The sequence below is a fragment of the Procambarus clarkii genome, chromosome 52 (assembly GCF_040958095.1).
Source record: "Procambarus clarkii isolate CNS0578487 chromosome 52, FALCON_Pclarkii_2.0, whole genome shotgun sequence".
Classification (NCBI taxonomy): domain Eukaryota; kingdom Metazoa; phylum Arthropoda; class Malacostraca; order Decapoda; family Cambaridae; genus Procambarus; species Procambarus clarkii.
The window spans coordinates 33356882-33382960 of NC_091201.1; the positions used below are offsets into that span (position 1 = coordinate 33356882).

At 50.5% G+C, this 26079-nt stretch overlaps 2 protein-coding genes and 1 long non-coding RNA gene across 3 annotated transcripts; all 3 read right to left on the reverse strand.

Moving 5' to 3' along the window:
• Window positions 1–236: 236 nt before the first annotated feature.
• On the reverse strand, window positions 237–2126 carry LOC123763544 (uncharacterized). Its single transcript, XR_006773459.2, has 2 exons — window positions 1623–2126; window positions 237–1354 (listed from the first exon to the last, which is right to left on the reverse strand). It is a non-coding gene; the product is annotated as an uncharacterized lncRNA (long non-coding RNA).
• Window positions 2127–2136: 10 nt separating this feature from the next.
• On the reverse strand, window positions 2137–2442 carry LOC123763472 (protein extra-macrochaetae-like). The gene has a single exon (XM_045750599.1). The coding sequence runs from the start codon at window positions 2440–2442 to the stop codon at window positions 2137–2139; it is 306 nt and encodes a 101-aa protein (XP_045606555.1).
• A 7643-nt stretch (window positions 2443–10085) lies between these two features.
• On the reverse strand, window positions 10086–12183 carry LOC138352227 (FHA domain-containing protein FhaA-like). Its single transcript, XM_069304511.1, has 5 exons — window positions 11937–12183; window positions 11242–11370; window positions 11027–11159; window positions 10656–10903; window positions 10086–10279 (listed from the first exon to the last, which is right to left on the reverse strand). Exons 1-5 carry the CDS (start codon window positions 12181–12183, stop codon window positions 10086–10088), a joined length of 951 nt encoding a protein of 316 aa, XP_069160612.1.
• Window positions 12184–26079: the final 13896 nt, after the last annotated feature.

Here is a 26079-nt window from a genome sequence, read left to right on the forward strand (position 1 = left end):
AGCGCGTATAGGCATCTCTCTTTTTTTTCCAGCTGCTGTGGTTTATTGGTTGATGAGTTGATGGTTATATTCTCTGTTTACTGTGTTTATATAGTTGTAAGAACACGCCTTGAATGAGAGCACATTAACATCGTCAGACAGACATTAACAGATAAACATTGTGCTCCTCGCTATAATACCGTATATAACGGGGCATAAGATGAACCTTTTTCAGTAGGATATTACAAAAAAAACAATTAGTATTTTATAATATTTATTGAAAGTGTTTAAGTGGTTTTGTAGGTAAATACAATATTAAGACTTTTTGTTTAAAGAAAACTTTGCCGTGTAAAGTTAGACTTGTGTAATTACTTGCAGATTTGACTTAAGTTTAACGAGCGTCTCCAAATACTACGCCACAAATGTGTGTGTTCTCTTAAGAATAACAACACGAAAACCAATCACTTCTGGTCTCTGTGGAGAAGACAGGAGCCACGGCGTGACGCAGTAACCCTTTTGGCAGGTGGTGCGTACCTCTGGTGCTCCAGCTGCAGCTGGCTGGCCTCTGGTGCTCCAGCTGCAGCTGGCTGGCCTCTGGTGCTGCAGCTGGCTGGCCTCTGGTGCTGCAGCTGGCTGGCCTCTGGTGCTGCAGCTGGCTGGCCTCTGGTGCTGCAGCTGCAGCTGGCTGGCCTCAAGGTGTATATACACACACACACAGGTGTACCCGGCTTCTCGGTTTATAACGTTAGAAATTGCTGGTCTTCTGATACAAAGGTGAAGTGTGACCCTTCTGACTCCCAATTCACAATCACGTACACTGTATACAATACTAAGAACACTAAAGTATTCTTGTGGTTGATTAGTTAACAATTGTGGCGGCCTTAATAACCCTCCAGAGGTTGATAGACCATCACCAAACTAAGGTGACTGGTGTTGGCGAGAGGAGCGGGAAGTGTCAGAACACGGCTTGTGAGGTAGTGAATGTCAGGTGGCAGGTGCTCCCTCGCTCCCCACAGGTGGTAGTGGGGAGGGCAGGGGGAAGTGCGTCTCCCCACAGGTGGTAGTGGGGAGGGCAGGGGTAGGTGCGTCTCCCCACAGGTGGTAGTGGGGAGGGCAGGGGTAGGTGCGTCTCCCCACAGGTGCTTGCCAGTACCATGTTTCGTGCGACGTACCTCCCAGGGCATTGAAAGCCAGTTGGTACGCGTTCTGCCAGTTCAACCGGACGGGGTTAGTCCGGCAGGGGTGTGTGTGTGTGTTGGGGGGGCGGGGCATGCGTTGGGGCGCTGGCTCAGCTCACACGACTTCGCTCTGACCGTTCACGAGGTGGTTTTAGGCTCGTCCGGAAGGAGTGAAGGTGAATTTGCTGTACCGTCAACTGCAAATGAAAATAGAGATGGGATGATGCACCAGTGCAAATAACATTACATATACACAATATATATAGCGGTGCATTTTAATATTCTTTCAATATATTTAGGAAATCGTTTGATTCAGCAACTTGTTAATGTAATGTGACCGAAAAATTTGATTCTACAGAACGATGGAAAAGCTGATAAGGAAGGAGGTAGATATAGTCAGCAGACCAGGAAGTAAGGTGACTATAGAAGTCGGTGATGGTGAGAGAAGATTAGTTAGTAATTTACCTGAGAGGGTGATAGCGTCGGCGTCAAGCTGGAGGCCAAGATCTGCTCAGTGTTACATCTTGGGGGTCCAGCCCAGGTACTGGGTCGTCTTCACGAGTTTCTTTGTCGTTTTGAAGGCCATCTCCAGAATTTAAAATTATCTTGAGGGACTTTTATCGAGTGCTGAGTCGTCTTCAGGGCCCCGCCCTAGCCACAGTTGTTTGGTGATACTATTGTAACCCACGTGAAACACTTGAGGTCGTCTTATCTAGAGGGCCTCACTAAGTACTGGCCAGCTGTGAACCTGTCATACAGGGTCGTCAACTGACCCTCGAAGAACCAGTCCCATTAAGAGACTATATAACTACACTCACGCCAGGAAAAAAATAGTTATCCGTTTGAAGGATGTCCTCCGAGCGTCGGGCACAGCTGGTGTGCTGGGGATGACGAAGTGGCGGCTGTGACCAGCTGCGCTGGCGGCAACTCGGGGGGCCTTCTGCGTTATAAACAGAAGTGAGTGGGGTGGAGGGGAGCTTCAGGTGGTGTTGGGGTCCTCGGTGGTGGAGTCCTCGAATACAGAATCGCTGCTGTCGGCGTCATCCTTGGGGTGAGGGGGCGTGGCCAGCTCCTGCTGCAGATCGTAGATGTAGTCGATCACAAATTGAATGAGCTCGAGGCGGGACACCGGACGATCCTTCGGGCATTGTGGCACCAACTGCTGTAGACGATCCATGTACATGAGGACCTGCGTGGCCTCTGCCTTACTTGACGGCTTCCCAGACTTTCCTTCCAGAACTCCCATCACTGCTTGCACCGGAGAAACACACCGCTCGGCCTTCATTCTTCACGAGCTGTCACACCGACGTGTCCCCTAGTTGCTGCCGAGAGCGAGTGAAGTCGCGATGCTGGTCTTCGGTATATATATAGGCGGCGGAGGGCTAAGCCCCGCCCCCTGCGAGCCCTGCAGGTGGGTGGCGGCAAGCGACAGCTGGGAGGACCTTCTTGCACAGCTGGTTCACCCAGCTGGCGGGCCCTACACCTTCACCAGCTGCCCTCTCTCATACGCCAACACTTTGATAGCAAGACGTTGATATTAAAGAACAAGAGTTTCTAAGACCAACACTTCGACATTCCTGAAGGTGGCCAAGACAGTTTCCCGCGATTTAGCGCCTCGCCCCCCCCTCCCCTGGCCCCTCACCCCATACCCCCTCTGCCCCTGGTCCCTCACCCCCCCCTACCCCTGGTTCCTCACCCCATCCCCCCCTACCCCTGGTCCCTCACCTCCCCCCTACCCCGGGTTCCTCACCCCCTGCTGGTAAACAGATGTTCAATTCCCAAAGAAGAACAATCTCCCAGGCTGCCTTATGTTCCCACACACACTAAACCCACACTTCCTGCACAGCCCACACCTGCCCCCCCCCCCCTCTCCTACCACCTCCCACACCCCACACATCCCCCCCCCCCACCCATACCCTACACCTATCAAACCCCATCTATATCCCCACGTACCAGAAGCAACATTGCCAACACCCCGTTGCTTGACTACCCTTGCCCTTTCGTAGATTTGTGTAGTCTTATTTTGTGCAATTCGTGATGACATTCCTGCTCTGAAGCCCCTCTCAGTACTCCGCGCCTATCCTGACGCATCAATGCCCTCCGCGCCTATCCTGCCCATCCCTGGCGTGCCCCCGTCAGACCCCTTCCCCCTCCCCCCCCCCCCCAGGCGCCTATCCTACCATCCCTGACCTGGCCATCAGTAACCACGCCGCGCACACAGCGACACTCCCACACCGTGCTGCGGGCCAGGCAGTGGGTGGCTTCCGCTTGTAACTGCCGTCCGCGCACAGGGTGACGGGCGCGTCCCGCCCCCGCCACCAGGAGGCGTGCCTGCCTGTCCTCGCCTAGCTGTCCTCACGGGGGTTGACCTGCGGCTCTTGGGTCCCGCCACTCTACCTCTTTTCATTTATTCACATATCATAATGTTACATTCTTATAAAGGCACTAGCACGCATAGCGTTTCGGGCAGGTTCTTAATCCTAATTTTCCACCGGAATACGACCCGCCAAATCGTTTAACAACCCATTCACTGATTGGTAAACAGAGGATACAATTAAGGATTGGCGCCCTGTCGATCCTCCCCGGCCAGGATACGAAACCAGGCCAAAGCGCTTGCGAAGCGCCGGGCGAGTGTTTTACCACTGCGCCACGGGGACCTTCAATCGATTGGTATATAGGTTACAGAACCCTTTAGTTTATTATCAAATCTGCATTTAAAGAAGTGTTTCTAGGCTGTTTCTTCTGTGTCGTTAAGTTAAGTATCTCCTCGTAACGCCTGCTGATCAACCCTTGACTAGTTTGCTGCCCAACTGAACTTTCTCTCCCAGAATTATTTTGTGTTTGACGAGGTACGGTCTTTATTGGCGCCACATATTTCAGAATTGGTCTGACGTATGTAATGACGAGGGGCGAACCTGAACTTTTGTGTGGGGCCAACCGGACATGTGTTCTCCCATGTCCTATCTCTGATCGACTTCAAAAGCGGCTTTTGTTGTTATTTTAGTGGTGTGAGTGTGTGTGTTAGGCTCTGCCATGAGGACCCTTTACCATACTGTATCGCCCGCCTCGCTTGCCCCTATTCCACATGTTAACTACTATGACGCTATAATACAGTCCCAGCTGTGTCTGGGTACAAGTGACAGGATGAACAACCCAGCGGGTTTTCTTCCTATTGGGGAGTGTTGTACATTCTGCTATGGCGGTATGTTCACTCACAAGATGAGTGGCGCTGCCCAATACTGTCACTATGGCGGTGTGTTCACTCACAAGATGAGTGGCGCTGCCCAATACTGTCACTATGGCGGTATGTTCACTCACAAGATGAGTGGCGCTGCCCAATACTGTCACTATGGCGGTATGTTCACTCACAAGATGAGTGGCGCTGCCCAATACTGTCACTATGGCGGTATGTTCACTCACAAGATGAGTGGCGCTGCCCAATACTGTCACTATAGCGGTATGTTCACTCACAAGATGAGTGGCGCTGCCCAATACTGTCACTATAGCGGTATGTTCACTCACAAGATGAGTGGCGCTGCCCAATAAACTCGCCCCTCGGGGCAAAATTAAAAAAAAAAATACTGCGTTATATTGGCTTGTCGCTTTCTCTTGGAGAATTACTTAGGTTGAAAATACCCTTTTGAAACGTGTCCTCTGCTCAACTGGTGTCCATCATACCTGCTTGCAACGTGTCCTCTGCTCAACTGGTGTCCATCATACCTGCTTGCAACGTGTCCTCTGCTCAACTGGTGTCCATCATACCTGCTTGCAACGTGTCCTCTGCTCAACTGGTGTCCATCATACCTGCTTGCAACGTGTCCTCTGCTCAACTGGTGTCCATCATACCTGCTTGTTTTTAAATTACAATGTTGTCAGGGAGGGAGGGAGTCATGAGGGGAAAGCGCCAAACCATTACGACTATATAGCACTGGGAAGGGGTCAGGATAAGGATTTGGAATGGGACGGGGGGAAGGAATGGTGCCCAACCACTTGGACGGTCGGGGATTGAACGCCGACCTGGATAAAGCGAGATCGTTGCTCTACCGTCCAGGCCAAGTGGTTGGGTCCCATGGCAGAGTTTACTGGGCCATCCTCCTGTTTAGACAGTACCTATTGTGACTGTCATCAATAGTCAAAATTCGTAACTTCTTAGCTTTTAGACAGTAGTATACTGACTAGTAAGGATTTTTTTTAAAATAAATGAAGCTAAAATACAAACTTCAATATTCCCAGGCCTAGTATAGTACACATATGTACTATATTAGGCCTCGGATAGCGTGCATTAGGCCTAGGGAGCCGGTCGGCCGAGCAGACAGCACGCTGTACTTGTGATCCTGTGGTCCCGGGTTCGATCCCGGGCGCCGGCGAGAAACAATGGGCAGAGTTTCTTTCACCCTATGTCCCTGTTACCTAGCAGTAAAATAGGTACCTGGATGTTAGTCAGCTGTCACGGGTTGCTTCCTGGGGGTGGAGGCCTGGTCGAGGACCGGGCCGCGGGGACACTAAAGCCCCAAAATCATCTCAAGATAACCTCAAGATAACCTCAAGATAACCTCAAGATAGGGAGGTTAGGATAGCTTAGTTTAGTGTGTCAAAGCAACACAAGTAAAAAAAAAAAGTTTTCCGGTTTGTCCAACTCAATAGTTCAGATTTCTACTTTCTAATTTCGTTGTACGTCCGTATATGTACTATGATCATTATTGACCATCGTGGGAGTTAGACAGCTGCTACGGGCTGCTTCCTGGGGGGGGGGGGGTGTAACAAAAAGGAGGCCAGGGGCCAGATTCACGAAAGCACTTACGCAAGCACTTACGAACGTGTACATCTTTCCTCAATATTTGACGGCTTTGGTTACATTTAATAAACCATTTGCAAGCATGAAAACACCCCATTCAACTGTTGGTATTGTTATAAACAGCCTCCTGGTGCTTCGGAGCTCATTAACTGTTTAATAATTGGAAACAAAGTCTTCAAAGATTGAGAAAAGATGTACAGGTTCGTAAGTGCTTGCGTAAGTGCTTTAGTGAATCTAGCCCCTGGTCGAGGACCGGGCCGCGGGGACGCTAAGCCCCGAAATCATGTCAAGATAACCTCAAGATTGCTCATAGTTACTATAAGTACCACCAAAAGAGGAGGATAGGCTGCACTCATCCTGTGAGTGAACACAGCAGCATGTTCAAATAAGGCACTACGGGCTCACCATAGCCCGTGCTACTTGGAACTCTGTTCCAGGTAGCGAATCTTTAACAACAACAGCAGCAGCAGCATGTTCAACCAGCGTTCCCAACGTCAACAAAGTGTCGTCCTAAAGTGACCTAACTTAACCATCCAGAGGACCAACCAACAGAAAACGGGACATTGTCAATTTCGCGAACCCGTATCAATTTTCTTGTACATCATTTTATGGCCTTGGGTTAAGTATACGTCAAAATGCGACGTGCTAGAAATGAAGAGGTTGGTACTACACTCCCTAGTAGGAAGAAAACCCGCTGGGACGTTCATCCTGTCACTTGTACCCAGACGCAACTGGGACTTTCTTAACACTCTCAAGTGGATCGACTGTAAGACAAGGAATTAAGATCTTAAAAACCCTCAACTTTATTGTTGTAGACATCATGCTCAATATAGTTATTTATAGAGTTTATGCATCGTCCTGATGAATTGTGTATGTCGTTATCATGTCTCCTTTGGTCACTCTCTCTTCAAGTGAGAAGAGTGAGTCTCTCCTCTCGTCGGAAGCTCCTGAGCCTCTGTTGTGCTTGGTGCTGTGCTGGAGCTTGGCTCTTGAGTGCCGGCGCAGTCAACACTCGAGGAAAAAAAACACACACACAAACACGCACGCACGCACACAGTTTCAAATGTAGATTTATAGAGCCCAGCAGGCTCTAGAATTTGTACACCAGTTGATTGACAGTTGAGAGGCCGGACCAAAGAGCCAAAGCTTAACCCCCGTAAGCACACCTAGGTGATTACGTAGACACCCTAACACACACACACACACACACACACACACACACACACACACACACACACACACACACACCAGACACGTACGTGTGTGTGTGTGTGTGTGTGAATCAGCAGTTGGCTTACGCTTATGCACATCCGTTTCCTGCCACCCAAGGAGACTACACACACACACACACACACACACACACACACACACACACACACACACACACACACACACACACACACACACACACACACCCGTATGACTGCCACATGACACCTGCCTTTCACTCGCCCACCTGCCTCTAACTCGCACACCTTTCACACATCTGCCTCCCAAGTCCCACACCTGCCCCACACCTCCCACACCTGCCCCACACCTCCTACACCTGCCCCACACCTCCCACACCTGCCCCACACCTGCCCCACACCTCAACAGCCAGCACTAGACCGACGCTCAACACGGCCGTGAGTGAGTGGGAGTGTGGCGAGTACCACCAGGTACTCTGAGGATGCGCGCCCATACAGCCCCACGCTCATACTGCAGAGTCTCACTCCATCCTCACCACAATGTTTAGGACGGGGGGAAGGAATGGTGCCTAACTACTTGGACGGTCGGGGATTGAACGCCGACCTGCAAGGCCGTCACCCTGCCATCCACTCCAAGTAGTTGGAGTAACGCACCAACCTCTCCTCCTAAAAAGAACGTCACTTTTTGCTCGTATGCGTTACATAAGACAAAAAAAATGCCAGAAAATGGAAGCGGCTGACGAAAGTGACGTATTGTACCGTTTTCTGTTTTGGGTCCTCTGGTAGGTTAGGAGACAGCACTCTAAATTGACCGTTTTCTTGACATTGGGACACCTTAGGAAGACGGGCTGGACGCACTCATTTAGTGTCCCCGACATGATATTAAACCACCAGATGCTTCATAAGGATGGTTCATAATCTGCTAGTTATTCAGGGGATTCCTCACAGGTTTACTTAGTTCCCCATAATAATAATAAATTAATTTTAATGTTTATTCAGGTAAAAAGACATAGAAAATGAATTACAAACAGAATGTTGGACTTCTAGATAAAGCCGGTAAATGTCCAAAGCCTAAAGCCTATGCCTAAAGCCACTAATACGCACGGCGTTTCTGTCAATATGCACAAGAGTTATATTGTGTATGTTGTACAATAAATTATACATATTACATATATTAAATTTTTAATTTGAATAATTTTATAACTTTAATTTCATGAGCTGGTGTGTTCTTTACCAGAGTCTGCGGTCTGCTGCCGGGGGGTGGGGGGGGGGGGGCAGAGTCTGCGGTCTGCTGCCGGGGGGGGGGGGCAGAGTCTGCGGTCTGCTGCCGGGGGGGGGGGGGCAGAGTCTGCGGTCTGCTGCCGGGGGGGGGGGGGGAAGAGTCTGCGGTCTGCTGCCGGGGGGGGGCAGAGTCTGCGGTCTGCTGCCGGGGGGGGGGGGCAGAGTCTGCGGTCTGCTGCCGGGGGGGGGGGCAGAGTCTGCAGTCTGCTGCCGGGGGGGGGGCAGAGTCTGCGGTCTGCTGCCGGGGGGGGGGCAGAGTCTGCAGTCTGCTGCCGGGGGGGCAGAGTCTGCAGTCTGCTGCCGGGGGGGGGGGGGCAGAGTCTGCGGTCTGCTGCCGGGGGGGGGGCAGAGTCTACAGTCTGCTGCCGGGGGGGGCAGAGTCTGCGGTCTGCTGCCGGGGGGGGCAGAGTCTGCGGTCTGCTGCCGGGGGGGGGGCAGAGTCTGCAGTCTGCTGCCGGGGGGGGGGGCAGAGTCTGCAGTCTGCTGCCGGGGGGGGCAGAGTCTGCGGTCTGCTGCCGGGGGGGGGCAGAGTCTGCAGTCTGCTGCCGGGGGGGGGGGCAGAGTCTGCGGTCTGCTGCCGGGGGGGGGGGCAGAGTCTGCGGTCTGCTGCCGGGGGGGGGGGGGCAGAGTCTGCAGTCTGCTGCCGGGGGGGGCAGAGTCTGCGGTCTGCTGTCGGGGGGGGGCTAGAGTCTGCGGTCAGGTGTCGGGTGAGGGCAGAGTCTGCGGTCTCCTGCTGTGGGAGGGGGGCAGAGTCTGCGGTCTGCTGCCGGGGGGGGGGCAGTGTGCGTGGTCTGCTGCCGGGGGGGGGGGGGGCAGAGTCTGCGGTCTGCTGCCGGGGGGGGGGGCAGAGTCTGCGGGCTGCTGCCGGGGGGGGGGCAGAGTCTGCGGTCAGCTGCCGGGAGGGGGCAGAGTCTGCGGTCTGCTGCCGGGAGGGGGCAGAGTCTGCGGTCTGCTGCCGGGAGGGGGCAGAGTCTGCGGTCTGCTGCCGGGGGGGGCAGAGTCTGCGGTCTGCTGCCGGGGGAGGGCAGAGTCTGCGGTCTGCTGCCGGGGGGGGGGCAGAGTCTGCGGTCTGCTGCCGGGGGGGGGGGCAGAGTCTGCGGTCTGCTGCCGGGGGGGGGCAGAGTCTGCGGTCTGCTGCCGGGGGGGGGGGAGCAGAGTCTGCGGTCTGCTGCCGGGGGGGGGGGGAGCAGAGTCTGCGGTCTGCTGCCGGGGGGGGGGCAGAGTCTGCGGTCTGCTGCCGGGGGGCAGAGTCTGCGGTCTGCTGCCGGGGGGGGGCAGAGTCTGCGGTCTGCTGCCGGGGGGGGGGGGCAGAGTCTGCGGTCTGCTAATATTTAACGTGGATATGAGTATGTAGCAACTGAGGCATTCAGGATCACTATAACCAGGATCACTATAACCAGGATCACTATAACCAGGATCACCATAACCAGGATCACCATAACCAGGATCACCATAACCAGGATCACCATAACCAGGATCACTATAACCAGGATCACTATAACCAGGATCACTATAACCAGGATCACTATAACCAGGATCACTATAACCAGGATCACCATAACCAGGATCACCATAACCAGGATCACTATAACCAGGATCACTATAACCAGGATCACTATAACCAGGATCAATACTAACCAGGATCAATAATAACCAGGATCAATACTAACCAGGATCACTATAACCAGGATCACTATAACCAGGATCACCATAACCAGGATCACCATAACCAGGATCACCATAACCAGGATCACTATAACCAGGATCACTATAACCAGGATCACTATAACCAGGATCACTATAACCAGGATCACTATAACCAGGATCACTATAACCAGGATCACTACTAACCAGGATCACTATAACCAGGATCACCATAACCAGGATCACCATAACCAGGATCACTATAACCAGGATCAATACTAACCAGGATCAATACTAACCAGGATCAATACTAACCAGGATCAATACTAACCAGGATCAATACTAACCAGGATCAATAATAACCAGGATCACTATAACCAGGATCACTATAACCAGGATCACTATAACCAGGATCACCATAACCAGGATCACCATAACCAGGATCACCATAACCAGGATCACTATAACCAGGATCACTATAACCAGGATCACTATAACCAGGATCAATACTAACCAGGATCAATAATAACCAGGATCACTATAACCAGGATCACTATAACCAGGATCACCATAACCAGGATCAATACTAACCAGGATCACTATAACCAGGATCACCATAACCAGGATCACCATAACCAGGATCACTATAACCAGGATCACTATAACCAGGATCACTATAACCAGGATCACTATAACCAGGATCACCATAACCAGGATCACTATAACCAGGATCACTATAACCAGGATCACTATAACCAGGATCACTATAACCAGGATCACTATAACCAGGATCACTATAACCAGGATCACTATAACCAGGATCACCATAACCAGGATCACTATAACCAGGATCAATACTAACCAGGATCAATACTAACCAGGATCACTATAACCAGGATCACTATAACCAGGATCACTATAACCAGGATCACTATAACCATGATCACTATAACCAGGATCACTATCCAGGATCACTATAACCAGGATCACTATAACCAGGATCACTATAACCAGGATCACCATAACCAGGATCACCATAACCAGGATCACCATAACCAGGATCACCATAACCAGGATCAATAATAACCAGGATCACTATAACAGGATTACTATAACAGGATCACTACTAACCAGGATCACCATAACCAGGATCACTATAACCAGGATCAATACTAACCAGGATCACTATAACCAGGATCACTATAACCAGGATCACTGTAACCAGGATCACTGTAACCAGGATCACTATAACCAGGATCACCATAACCAGGATCACTATAACCAGGGTCAATACTAACCAGGATCACTATAACCAGGGTCAATACTAACCAGGATCACTATAACAAAGTAAACCATAAAAACTCCAACCATAAAAATATGGTTGGAGAGTTTCAGGAGTACTGTACTCAAATAATAGTGCTTGGGTTGAACTTGGGCTCTTTGGTCCCGCCTCGCGACTCTCAATCAACTGATGTGTTTAGGGTCCTGAGTCTACTGGGCTCTATCATATCATACATTGTAAACTGTGTGTGTGGAGTCTACCTCCACCACCACATCACTTCTTGATGTTAGTACAGTGTAGAGTGGAAGCCGTGACCTGGAGCCTGCACTCTTGGCAGGCTCTCACGGCTGTCTTGCTCTTGGTGTGGTGGTGGTGGTGGAGTGACGTGTGAGGGGAGGGTCGTGCCTTTCATCCCCTCAGTGTTGGCATTAATATGAATGGTTGACTCAGTGGCTCCTTCGAGGAGTGAGGGAGCCACCGAGTCATACTGTGGACGGGGGGCCCCCACCTCCAACACAGCTGGTGGGGCCCCACACCTCCAACACAGCTGGTGGGGCCCGCACCTCCAACACAGCTGGTGGGGCCCGCACCTCCAACACAGCTGGTGGGGCCCGCACCTCCAACACGGCTGGTGGGGCCCCCACCTCCAACACAGCTGGTGGGGCCCGCACCTCCAACACAGCTGGTGGGGCCCGCACCTCCAACACAGCTGGTGGGGCCCCACACCTCCAACACAGCTGGTGGGGCCCGCACCTCCAACACAGCTGGTGGGGCCCGCACCTCCAACACAGCTGGTGACCCAAGAGCCAGGATATAGTCTATGGCATCACAGGACATAACTCCTAGATGAAACACTAACCAAAACACACGTCCCCTCATAATAAAAATAAATTGGCATTTAAACAGAACATAACAACATGTGTGAAAGCATCGGAGTGTGAATAGGTGCATGCTACACTATATTCACCTATATAGACAACCATATATACTGAAACACACGTGGAGAACCCTCACACACACACACACACACACACACACACACACACACACACACACACACACACACACACACACACACACACACACACACACACACACACACACACGCGCGAACAAGGGGACACAGGTGGAAACTGAGTACCCACATGAGCCACAGAGACGTTAGAAGGAACTTTTTCAGTGTCAGAGTAGTTAACGGATGGAATGCACTAGGAAGTGATGTGGTGGAGGCTGACTCCATACTCAGTTTTAAATGTAGATATGATAGAGCCCAGTAGGCTCAGGAATCTGTACACCAGTTGATTGACAGTTGAGAGGCGGGACCAAAGAGCCAAAGCTCAACCCCCGCAAGCACAAATAGGTGAGTACAAATAGGTGAGTACACACTCACAGCTCCCTGACAAGAGAGCCATCACCCACACGTCGTGTCAGCAAGGCGGACAGTCCGCCTCCCACCACAACTCACCCAATACTTCCCATTTCTAAACATTTCCTTTCACGTATACATCTCCATCTTCACTCTCTCACCCCCCAAAAATGTGTACGGGAGAGACGTGGTATGTTAAGTGAAAAGGGTAGGGGGGGGGGAGGTGGGGGTAGGGTAAGGGGGTGTTGTAGGGGTGGGGTTGATGGGGAAGAGCAAGGGGGGGGGGAGAGCTAAAAAGGGGGTTGGGGGTTGGGGGGGTTGAGGGGGTGATAGGGGGCAGGTGGGAGGGGTGAGGGGGTGATAGGGGGCAGGTGGGAGGGGTGAGGGGTAACCAGGTTCTCACGACCGTTCCCAAGCTCACACCACAGGGACCATTATCATAGCCGTTGACAGGTGCGTCAGAATGCGGGTGTTGAGGGGGGGGGGAGGGGTGATGGGACGGGTGTTAGTGGCGACAGACAGCTGTTAGAGCAACACTAGGGGGGGGGGGCGGGGTACACGACAGCTGCTTGATTTGGGAACACGACAGCTGTTAGATAAGGGCATCGTGGCTGTTAGAGTAGAGCTGCTGTTATGTGGGGGGGGGGGAGAGGGAACATTTGTTAGAAGGACGAGTCAGGATACTCTGTTAGAGCATGTTGAGGACAGCTGTTAGAGGGGCCAGGATAGTTGTTAAGTATGGGAGGGGGCGTAGGACGATAGTTAGGTACTCTGTTTGGAGTCTCCCTCCACCACGTTACTGCCTAATGCATCCCATTTGTTAACTATGAATTTTTTTTAACATCTCTGTGGCTCATGTGGGTACTAAGTCTCCATCTGTGTCCCCTTGTTCGTGTACCACTCTTGCTAAAGGGTCGCTGTGTTTACCTTTTTAATTCCCTGGAGAATGTTGAAGATGGTACGCGACGTCTCCTCTAACTCTCCTGTCTTCCAGTATGTCAGACCTGGTCCAGTAGTCTTTCCTCGTAGCTCATACCCCTCAGCTCGGGGTACTAGCCTCCTGGCATATCTGTGAACGTTTTCAAAGTGGGTCTTGAGTTTGACTAGATATGGACTCCAGGCATACTTCAGGATCGAGTATACTCCAGATGTACTCCGCATACTCCAGGATTGAGCTGATATGAGATATACTCATATGTCAGTATGAGTATATAACCCCACCAAGAAACTAATCACAAACAACCCTCATGCTCAGCTTGCTGCTAAATTAAGCACCATAGAACACATTCACAATATACAAACTAAAAACAACATAGCACAGACCATATACACTGACGGATCACTCAATACAGCTACAGGGAGGGCAGGAAGTGCTGTTATTGCTCATCAGCCCGATGGCAGCACAAGTCAAAGGAATATAACAGTTAGTAATAGGGCATCCACAATGCAATCCGAGTTGGTAGCAATACTGGCAGCACTCGAAATTATTGACAACACTGAAGTAGACAGTTTAATTACTTCCGACTCCCTTTCCTCACTACGAGCAATAAACAGTTTGGGATCAAGTAATAACGTGCTTGTCTCGGAAGCTAGACGTAGATATATAAGCATACTTATCAAGAGGGTAAATATAAAAATGTTGTGATTCCTTCTCATATTGGCATGCAGGAACATGATAAAGTTGACGCCCTTGCTAAGGCTGCAGTAAATAAAGACAGCGTTGAACGGAATCTTGAGTTATCAAATAGATTCCTTAAAAGTGTCATTAGACGAGAACTCCTGGATGGATTTGAAGAAAGTAGAACTGGAACTAACAGGTCCATTGTTTATCACAATGAAATGTGTGAAGTAAAACATGTGTATGGGGCAAGTAACAAAGTCAGTAGACTAACAGACGTTGTCACAGCTCGAATAAGACTTGGCTACAAGTATCTCTGGCAGTTCGGCTTGTATAGGGATCTAGATGAAGTAAAGTGTAAAGTGTGTGGACATAGGCAGGGACACACACTCGAACACTATATCTTGGACTGTAGTAAAATTGAGCCATTTAGAGATAACTCTTAAGTTCACTCTATATGATATGGCAACCTATCTTATTACTGAGGATAAATTACCTGAAATCCTTACACTGTATCCATATTTCGGTTCCAGTAGATAAACGACATATGAGATTAAGAAACAAGAAGTGTATTGTGAAGACTAATAATAAACAGAAGCTCCCCTATGACTGTAATATCTCCATTGGTCAAACTATTATATATTAGCGATAAGACCTACCATTAATGTATAATGACTTACTGTAAATATATAGCTCTTGAAATAGCACTTTCTCTGTAACTAGCTGACATTGTAACTATAAGGTGTGAAGGATAGATGAAATTGTTTATGTAATAATTTAAGATGTCTGATAAAGACCTTTTGTGCCCTCTGTAATGCTTTTTACGCAACCAGTTCTCGCAAATTTAATAAGTCAATATTGACTTATTAAATTTGTGCATAGGTGACATACTTAACATAATAGATACCCTTAAAAAGATTCATAGAAAACACCGACCTTACCTAACCTTGTTAGTATCTTAAGATAAGCATCTTATTGCTTCGTAATTACAATTATTACCTAACCTATAATAGGTATAGGTTAAGTAATAATTGTAATTACGAAGCAATAAGATGCTTATCTTAAGATACTAACAAGGTTAGGTAAGGTCGGTGTTTTCTATGAATCTTTTTAAGGGTATCTATTATGTTTAGTATATCACCTATGCACGTAGTTAATAAGTCAATATTGACTTTACGAATTTGCGAGAACGGGTTGTTTTGCGCTACCGCTCACAGGATGGGTATGGGGTGCACAATAAACTAGCCGCCTCCGGTGACAACAATCAATGAGATATACGAGGTTGTGACTGTAACTTTACACAAGCTTCTAAATGCAGTGCTTATGAAGCTGGCAAACATAAGAACTGTCATTCTAATATTGTTCTAAGAAATCTTTGAAAACCTGGTATACCTCGTGTTAGACCTGGTATACCTCGTGTTAGACCTGGTATACCTCGTGTTAAACCTGGTATACCTCGTGTTAAACCTGGTATACCTCGTGTTAGACCTGGTATACCTCGTATTAAACCTGGTATACCTCGTGTTAGACCTGGTATACCTCGTGTTAAACCTGGTATACCTCGTGTTAAACCTGGTATACCTCGTGTTAGACCTGGTATACCTCGTGTTAAACCTGGTATTATACTTCGTGTTAGACCTGGTATTATACTTCGTGTTAGACCTGGTATACCTCGTGTTAGACCTGGTATACCTCGTGTTAAACCTGGTATACCTCGTGTTAGACCTGGTATTATACTTCGTGTTAGACCTGGTATTATACTTCGTGTTAGATCTGGTATACCTCGTGTTAGACCTGGTATACCTCGTGTTAAACCTGGTATACCTCGTGTTAGACCTGGTATTATACTTCGTGTTAGACCTGGTATTATACTTCGTGTTAGACCTGGTATACCTCGTGTTAGACCTGGTATACCTCGTGTTAAACCTGGTATACCTCGTGTTAGACCTGGTATTATACTTCGTGTTAGACCTGGTATTATACTTCGTGTTAGATCTGGTATACCTCGTGTTAAACCTGGTATACCTCGTGTTAAACCTGGTATACCTCGTGTTAGACCTGGTATTATACTTCGTGTTAGACCTGGTATTATACTTCGTGTTAGATCTGGTATACCTCGTGTTAAACCTGGTATACCTCGTGTTAAACCTGGTATACCTCGTGTTAGACCTGGTATTATACTTCGTGTTAGACCTGGTATACCTCGTGTTAGACCTGGTATTATACTTCGTGTTAGACCTGGTATTATACTTCGTGTTAGACCTGGTATTATACTTCGTGTTAGACCTGGTATACTTCGTGTTAGACCTGGTATTATACCTCGTGTATGACCTGGTATTATACCTCGTGTTAGACCTGGTATTATACCTCGTGTTAGACCTGGTATAATACCTCGTGTTAGACCTGGTATAATACCTCGTGTTAGACCTGGTATAATACCTCGTGTTAGACCTGGTATAATACCTCGTGTTAGACCTGGTATAATACCTCGTGTTAGACCTGGTATAATACCTCGTGTTAGACCTGGTATACCTCGTGTTAGACCTGGTGTACCTTGTTAGACCTGGTATACTTCGTGTTAGACCTGGCATACTTCGTGTTAGACCTGGTATACCGTGTTAGACCAGGTAGACCTCGTATTAGACCTGGCAGACCTCGTGTTAGTCCTGGTAGACCTCGTGCTAGACCTGGTATACCTCGTGTTAGACCTGGTAGACCTCGTGTTAGACCTAGTATACCTCGTGTTAGTCCTGGTAGACCTCGTGTTAGACCTGGTAGACCTCGTGTTAGACCTGGCAGACCTTGTGTTAGACCTGGTATACCTCGTGTTAGTCCTGGTAGACCTCGCGTTAGACCTGGCAGACCTTGCGTTAGACCTGGTATACCTCGTGTTAGACTTGGCAGACCTCGTGTTAGACCTGGTATACCTCGTGTTAGTCCTGGTAGACCTCGTGTTAGACCTGGCAGACCTCGTGTTAGACCTGGTATACCTCGTGTTAGTCCTGGTAGACCTCGCGTTAGACCTGGCAGACCTTGCGTTAGACCTGGTATACCTCGTGTTAGACTTGGCAGACCTCGTGTTAGACCTGGTATACCTCGTGTTAGTCCTGACAGTCCTCGTGTTAGACCTGGTAGACCTCGTGTTAGACCTGGTAGACCTCGTGTTAGACCTGGCAGACCTCGTGTTAGACCTGGCAGACCTCGTGTTAGACCTGGCAGACCTCGTGTTAGACCTGGCAGACCTCGTGTTAGACCTGGTAGACCTCGTGTTAGACCTGGTATACCTCGTGTTAGACCTGGTATACCTCTTGTTAGATGAAGTTTGAAAACGTTGACAGATGTGACGGACCTGGAGCCGAGAGGTGTGAGTTACTCGTCTAGTTGTGCTTTCGCGGGTTGAACTTCGGCTCTTTGGCCCCGCCTCTAGACTCTCAATCAAGTGGTATAGACAGTGTAGACCATCTGTTTGTGAGAGTAGGAGAGTTGTTTGAGGGTGAAGCATCAGTTGTGTACCAAGCTGTTTGTACAACCTGTCCTCACACTTAATGTTCCATAGTTTATACGCTGGCGATCACAACGTAAAAATTGGTGTGGTTTAGTTCAGTTAAACTCCGTAATATAGCCACTGTTGATGGTATGTACGGAAAATGGTCAGGGGTTTATATAATATTATAGGGGCTGGAGGTGAAGATATCTTCCAAACTCTAACTTATATTAGGCTTGGTATACTACACGCATGAATTAAGTTACGTTTAAGATAGCTTATGTTAAGCCTAGGGCTTGTTATGTATGCGTTAGGCCAGGTTCCCATGTTTATGGCTCGGTTATTTTTGCTAATGTTTTGACGCCTTTGAATTCCAGTAGTACAAAACATGATATTTTTTGTCCCGTGAAGAGCTTATATTGTCGAGGCGTCGTCCACACTGCCTGCGGGGAGCGGCGGCGTCGTCCACACTGCCTGCGGGGAGCGGCGGCGTCGTCCACACTGCCTGCGGGGAGCGGCGGCGTCGTCCACACTGCCTGCGGGGAGCGGCGGCGTCGTCCACACTGCCTGCGGGGAGCGGCGGCGTCGTCCACACTGCCTGCGGGGAGCGGCGGCGTCGTCCACACTGCCTGCGGGGAGCGGCGGCGTCGTCCACACTGCCTGCGGGGAGCGGCGGCGTCGTCCATACTGCCTGCGGGGAGCGGCGGCGTCGTCCACACTGCCTGCGGGGAGCGGCGGCGTCGTCCGCACTGCCTGCGGGGAGCGGCGGCGTCGTCCACACTGCCTGCGGGGAGCGGCGGCGTCGTCCGCACTGTCTCTCCACTCGTCCACCGACGACAGGGTCAACCCGTGTGTTCCGTGCGTGGCTTGAGCTCGCACGCGTCAGGCTTCGGAAAACCATTCCGGGTGTGGCATTTACGGGGTTGTGAGAACAGGTTATCATATGTGTTATGATATGGAGGGGGGGGGGAGGGGAGTGGTTAATGAACTGTGCAGCGACTGTGATTGAGGACACGGTCCTCATAGTGTTCTGCTTGTTCTCCACCGTACTGTTTTGACCTGAACACTTAGCCATTCACTGGTGGCCGCCTGGTGGTGTGACTGTGTGGGTCGTGGGGCGGGTGGAGCACACACAGCTATACACTACACTTGTCCCACGAGAGACGTGCCATTTCTATGCTTTTCTCTTAGAGGAAAGGGCTTATGAAGGTAGAAGGGAAGGGAATTATCAGGGGGAAAGCGCCAAACTATTACGACTATCTAGCACTGGGAAGGGGTCAGGATAAGGATTTGGGATGGGACGGGAGGACAGGAATGGTGCCCAACCATTTGGACGATCGGGGATTGAACACCGATCAGCATGAAGCGAGACCGTCAAAGTCAGCATCTCGGACACAAATTAGCACTTGCCAAGATTTGTTGTGTCGAGAGGTTAAGGGCGTTTACGGTAAAAAGGCGACTTGAAAGACATTAAGAGTCGGAGCCTCTGGTATAACCGTAATACCTAAGGCATCCTACACATCAGCCCAAGGTTCAGTAACAATGATTTAGAGGTGCTCGTGTCCACATAAACAATAGACATTATTGCACTAGCAAACACCTGGATGAATGTAGGAGACACGGAACTATTACCCGAATATAAAATTAATGAATATACCTTGACACTGACGAGGAGCGGGAGAACCAATATATATATGCTGGACATAGTATAAACTGTAGTGTCAGTGGGAGTTAAAACTGAGCCACATACAAACTATGTGTATGTAATTAAGTAATAACAGAATTTATATATAGGCCACTAAACTTGGACTGAATACAAGGAAAGAATATATGGGAACAATTGTGAATGGTATTTAGGTCATCTTCTTCTGGTATATATATTGTTTTGCATATATACCAAATATGTCTTGCATATTTGTTGATTTATGGAACACATTTGACTATGTTCAATCTTTCCCAATTCCTTATATATGGAACAAACTACCGGGTAATATAATAGACGAGGGATCGCTAAATTGTTTCAAGCGAAGGTTAGACATCAATAGGTTGGAGTGTGGGTGCATACAAGTGGAGGCTTCGTCAGGGTCAATAGAAAGGTAACTTTATTAGTTTCTCTTTCAACGCTGCTCGTTTTCTTTGACTCTGTATTGGAGAATTGTGGGTGATGTTGCTGATTGTGGGTGATGTTGCTGATTGTGGGTGATGTTGCTGATTGTGGGTGATGGTGTTGGTGATTGTGGGGGTGATGGTGTTGGTGATTGTGGGTGTTGGTATTGGTTGATTGTGGGTGATGGTGTTGGTGATTGTGTTGGTGATTGTGGGTGTTGGTGATTGTAGGGGTGATGGCGTTGGTGATTGTGGGTGTTGGTGATTGTTGGGTGGTGGTGTTGGTGATTGTGGGTGATGGTATTGGTTGATTGTTGGTGATGGTGTTGGTGATTGCGGGTGTTGGTGTTGGTGATTGTGGGTGATAGTGTTGGTGATTGTGGGTGATAGTGTTGGTGATTGTGGGAGATGGTGTTAGTGATTGTGGGTGATGGTGTTAGTGATTGTGGGTGATAGGGGGGATGGTGTTGGTGATTGTGGGTGTTGGTGATTGTGGGTGTTGGTGATTGTGGGTGTTGGTGATTGTGGGTGATGGTGTTGGTGATTGTGGGTGTGTTTACTAGTTGTGTTTTTGCGGGGGTTGAGCTTTGCTCTTTCGGCCCGCCTCTCAACTGTCAATCAACTGTTTACTAACTACTTTTTTTTTTTTTTTTTTTTTTTCCCCACACCACACACACACACGCCCCAGGAAGCAGCCCGTTACAGCTGACTAACTCCCAGGTACCTATTTACTGCTAGGTAACAGGGGCACTTAGGGTGAAAGAAACTTTGCCCATTTGTTTCTGCCTCGTGCGGGAATCGAACCCGCGCCACAGAATTACGAGTCCTGCGCGCTATCCACCAGGCTACGAGGCCCCTCCACGAGGTGTTGGTGATTGTGGGTGTTGGTGATTGTGGGTGTTGGTGATTGTGGGTGTTGGTGATTGTGGGTGTTGGTGATTGTGGGTGTTGGTGATTGTGGGTGTTGGTGATTGTGGGTGTTGGTGATTGTGGGTGTTGGTGATTGTGGGTGTTGGTGATTGTGGGTGATGGTGTTGGTGATTGTGGGTGTTGGTGATTGTGGGTGTTGGTGATTGTGGGTGTTGGTGATTGTGGGTGTTGGTGATTGTGGGTGATGGTGTTGGTGATTGTGGGTGTTGGTGATTGTGGGTGTTGGTGATTGTGGGTGTTGGTGATTGTGGGTGATGGTGTTGGTGATTGTGGGTGTTGGTGATTGTGGGTGATGGTGTTGGTGATTGTGGGTGTTGGTGTTGGTGATTGTGGGTGATGGTGTTGGTGATTGTGGGGGATGATTAGTAATGAATAACCCCCCCCCCTCCTCGGACCATCTGCTCCAGGTGAATTTTTCGCCCCTTTCCTCCCATCACAGACCCCCCCCCCCCCCCCCACACCTGCCCCCCCACCCTACAGCTGACTACAACACACCCGGCCAGACACACACACACACACACACACACACACACACACACACACACACACACACACCCGGCCAGACACACACACACACACACACCCGGCCAGACACACACACACACACACACACACACACACACACACACACACACACACCCGGCCAGACAGACACACACACACACACACACACACCCGGCCAGACACACACACACACACACACACACACACACACACACACACACACACACTCCCGGCCAGACACACACACACACACACACACACACACACACACACACACACACCCGGCCAGACACACACACACACCCGGCCAGACAGACAGACACACACACACACACACACACACACACACACACACACACACACACACACACACACACACACACACCCGGCCAGACACACACACACACACACACACCCGGCCAGACACACACACACACACACACACACACACCCGGCCAGACACACACACACACACACACACACACCCGGCCAGACACACACACACACACACACACACACACACCCGGCCAGACACACACACACACACACACACACACACACACCCGGCCAGACACACACACACACACACACACACACACACACACCCGGCCAGACACACACACACACACACACACACACACACACCCGGCCAGACACACACACACACACCCGGCCAGACACACACACACACACCCGGCCAGACACACACACACACACACACACACACACCCGGCCAGACACACACACACACACACACACACACACCCGGCCAGACACACACACACACACACACACACACACCCGGCCAGACACACACACACACACACACACACACACCCGGCCAGACACACACACACACACACACACACACACCCGGCCAGACACACACACACACACACACACACACACACACACACACACACACACACACACCCGGCCAGACACACACACACACACACACACACACACACCCGGCCAGACACACACACACACACACACACACACACACACACACACACACACACACACACACACACACACACACACACCCGGCCAAACACACACACACACACACCCGGCCAGACACACACACACACACACCCGGCCAGACACACACACACACACACCCGGCCAGACACACACACACACACACCCGGCCAGACACACACACACACACACCCGGCCAGACACACACACACCCGGCCAGACACACACACTCCCGGCCAGACACACACACACACACACCCGGCCAGACACACACACACACACACCCGGCCAGACACACACACACACACACCCGGCCAGACACACACACACACACACCCGGCCAGACACACACACACACACACCCGGCCAGACACACACACACACACACCCGGCCAGACACACACACACACACCCGGCCAGACACACACACACACACCCGGCCAGACACACACACACACACCCGGCCAGACACACACACACACCCGGCCAGACACACACACACACACACACACCCGGCCAGACACACACACACACCCGGCCAGACACACACACACACCCGGCCAGACACACACACACACACACCCGGCCAGACACACACACACACACACACCCGGCCAGACACACACACACACACCCGGCCAGACACACACACACACACACACACCCGGCCAGACACACACACACACACACCCAGCCAGACACACACACACACACACACCCGGCCAGACACACACACACACACACCCGGCCAGACACACACACACACACACCCGGCCAGACACACACACACACACACACACACACACACACCCGGCCAGACACACACACACACACACACACACACACACCCGGCCAGACACACACACACACACACACACACACACACACACACACACACACACACACACACCCGGCCAGACACACACACACACACACACACACACACACACACCTGGCCAGACACACACACACACACACACACACACACACACACACACCCGGCCAGACACACACACACACACACACACACACACACCCGGCCAGACACACACACACACACACACACACACACACACACACACACACACACCCAGCCAGACACACACACACACACACACACACACACACACACACACACACACACACACACACACACACACCCGGCCAGACACACACACACACACACACACACACCCGGCCAGACACTCACACACCCGGCCAGACACTCACACACACACACACACACACACACACACCCGGCCAGACACACACACACACACACACCCGGCCAGACACACACACACACACACCCGGCCAGACACACACACACACACACACCCGGCCAGACACACACACACACACACCCGGCCAGACACACACACACACACACACCCGGCCAGACACACACACACACACACCCGGCCAGACACACACACACACACACACACACCCGGCCAGACACACACACACACACACACACCCGGCCAAACACACACACACCCGGCCAGACACACACACACACACACACACACCCGGCCAGACACACACACACACACACACACCCGGCCAAACACACACACACCCGGCCAGACACACACACACACACACCCGGCCAGACACACACACACACACACACACACCCGGCCAGACACACACACACACACACACACACCCGGCCAGACACACACACACACACACACCCGGCCAGACACACACACACACACACACCCGGCCAGACACACACACACACACACACCCGGCCAGACACACACACACACACACCCGGCCAGACACACACACACACACACACCCGGCCAGACACACACACACACACACACACACACAGAATTCTATGATAAAGTAACAAGGATAAGGCAGGACAGAGAAGGCTGGGCAGACTGCATATTTCTTGACTGCCAAAAGGCCTTTGATACGGTACCGCACATGAGACTGCTATACAAACTTGAGAGGCAGGCAGGAGTAAGCGGAAAGGCCCTAGTATGGGTGAAGAACTACCTAACAGGAAGGAGCCAGAGGGTAATGGTAAGGGGCGAAAAGTCGGACTGGCGAACAGTAACAAGTGGAGTACCTCAAGGATCGGTGCTGGGAGCAATCCTCTTTCTAATTTACGTAAATGATATGTTTACAGGAGTGGAATCATACATGTCAATGTTTGCAGATGACGCAAAATTAATGAGAAGAGTTGTGACAGACGAGGATTGTAGGATCCTCCAAGAGGACTTAAACAGGCTGCAGAGATGGTCAGGGAAATGGCTACTGGAGTTTAGCACCAGTAAATGTAAAGTTATGGAAATGGGATCAGGTGACAGGAGACCAAAGGGACAGTACACAATGAAGGGGAACAGCCTACCTGTAACGATTCGAGAAAGAGACCTGGGAGTGGATGTGACACCTAATCTAACTCCTGAGGCACATATAAATAGGATAACGACAGCAGCGTACTCTACACTGGCGAAAATTAGAACTTCATTCAGAAACCTAAATGAGGAAGCTTTTAGGGCGCTTTACACTGCCTACGTGAGACCCGTCTTAGAGTATGCCGCGCCATCATGGAGCCCCCACCTGAAGAAACACATAAAGAAACTGGAGAAGGTTCAGAGGTTTGCGACGAGGCTTGTCCCAGAGTTACGAGGGATGGGATATAAAGAGCGGCTGAAGGAACTGAACCTTACGACACTAGAGAAAAGAAGGGAGAGAGGAGATATGATAGGGACATATAAAATACTCAGGGGAATTGACAAAGTGGAAATAGATGAAATGTTCACACGTAATAATAACAGAACGAGGGGACATGGGTGGAAACTGGAAACTCAGATGAGTCACAGAGATGTTAGGAAGTTTTCTTTTAGCGTGAGAGTAGTAGAAAAATGGAATGCACTTGGGGAACAGGTTGTGGAAGCAAATACTATTCATACTTTTAAAACTAGGTATGATAGGGAAATGGGACAGGAGTCATTGCTGTAAACAACCGATAGCTAGAAAGGCGGGATCCAAGAGTCAATGCTCGATCCTGCAAGCACATACAGGTGAGTACATATAGGTGAGTACACACCCGGCCAGACACACACACACACACACACACACACACCCGGCCAGACACACACACACACACACACACACACACACACACACACACACACACACACACACACACACACACACACACACACACCCGGCCAGACACACACACACACACACACACCCGGCCACACACACACACCCGGCCCCACACACACACACACACACACACGCACACACACACACACACACACACACACACACACACACACACACACACACACACACACACACACCCGGCCACACACACACACACACACACACCCGGCCACACACACACACACCCGGCCACACACACACACACCCGGCCACACACACACACACACCCGGCCTCACACACACACACACACACCCGGCCACACACACACACACCCGGCCACACACACACACACACACACACACACACACACACCCGGCCACACACACACACACCCGGCCACACACACACACACACACACACACACACACACACACACACACACACACACACACACACACACACACACACCCGGCCACACACACCCGGCCACACACACACACACACACACACACACACACACACACACACACACACACACCCGGCCCCACACACACCCGGCCCCACACACACCCGGCCCCACACACACCCGGCACCAACAC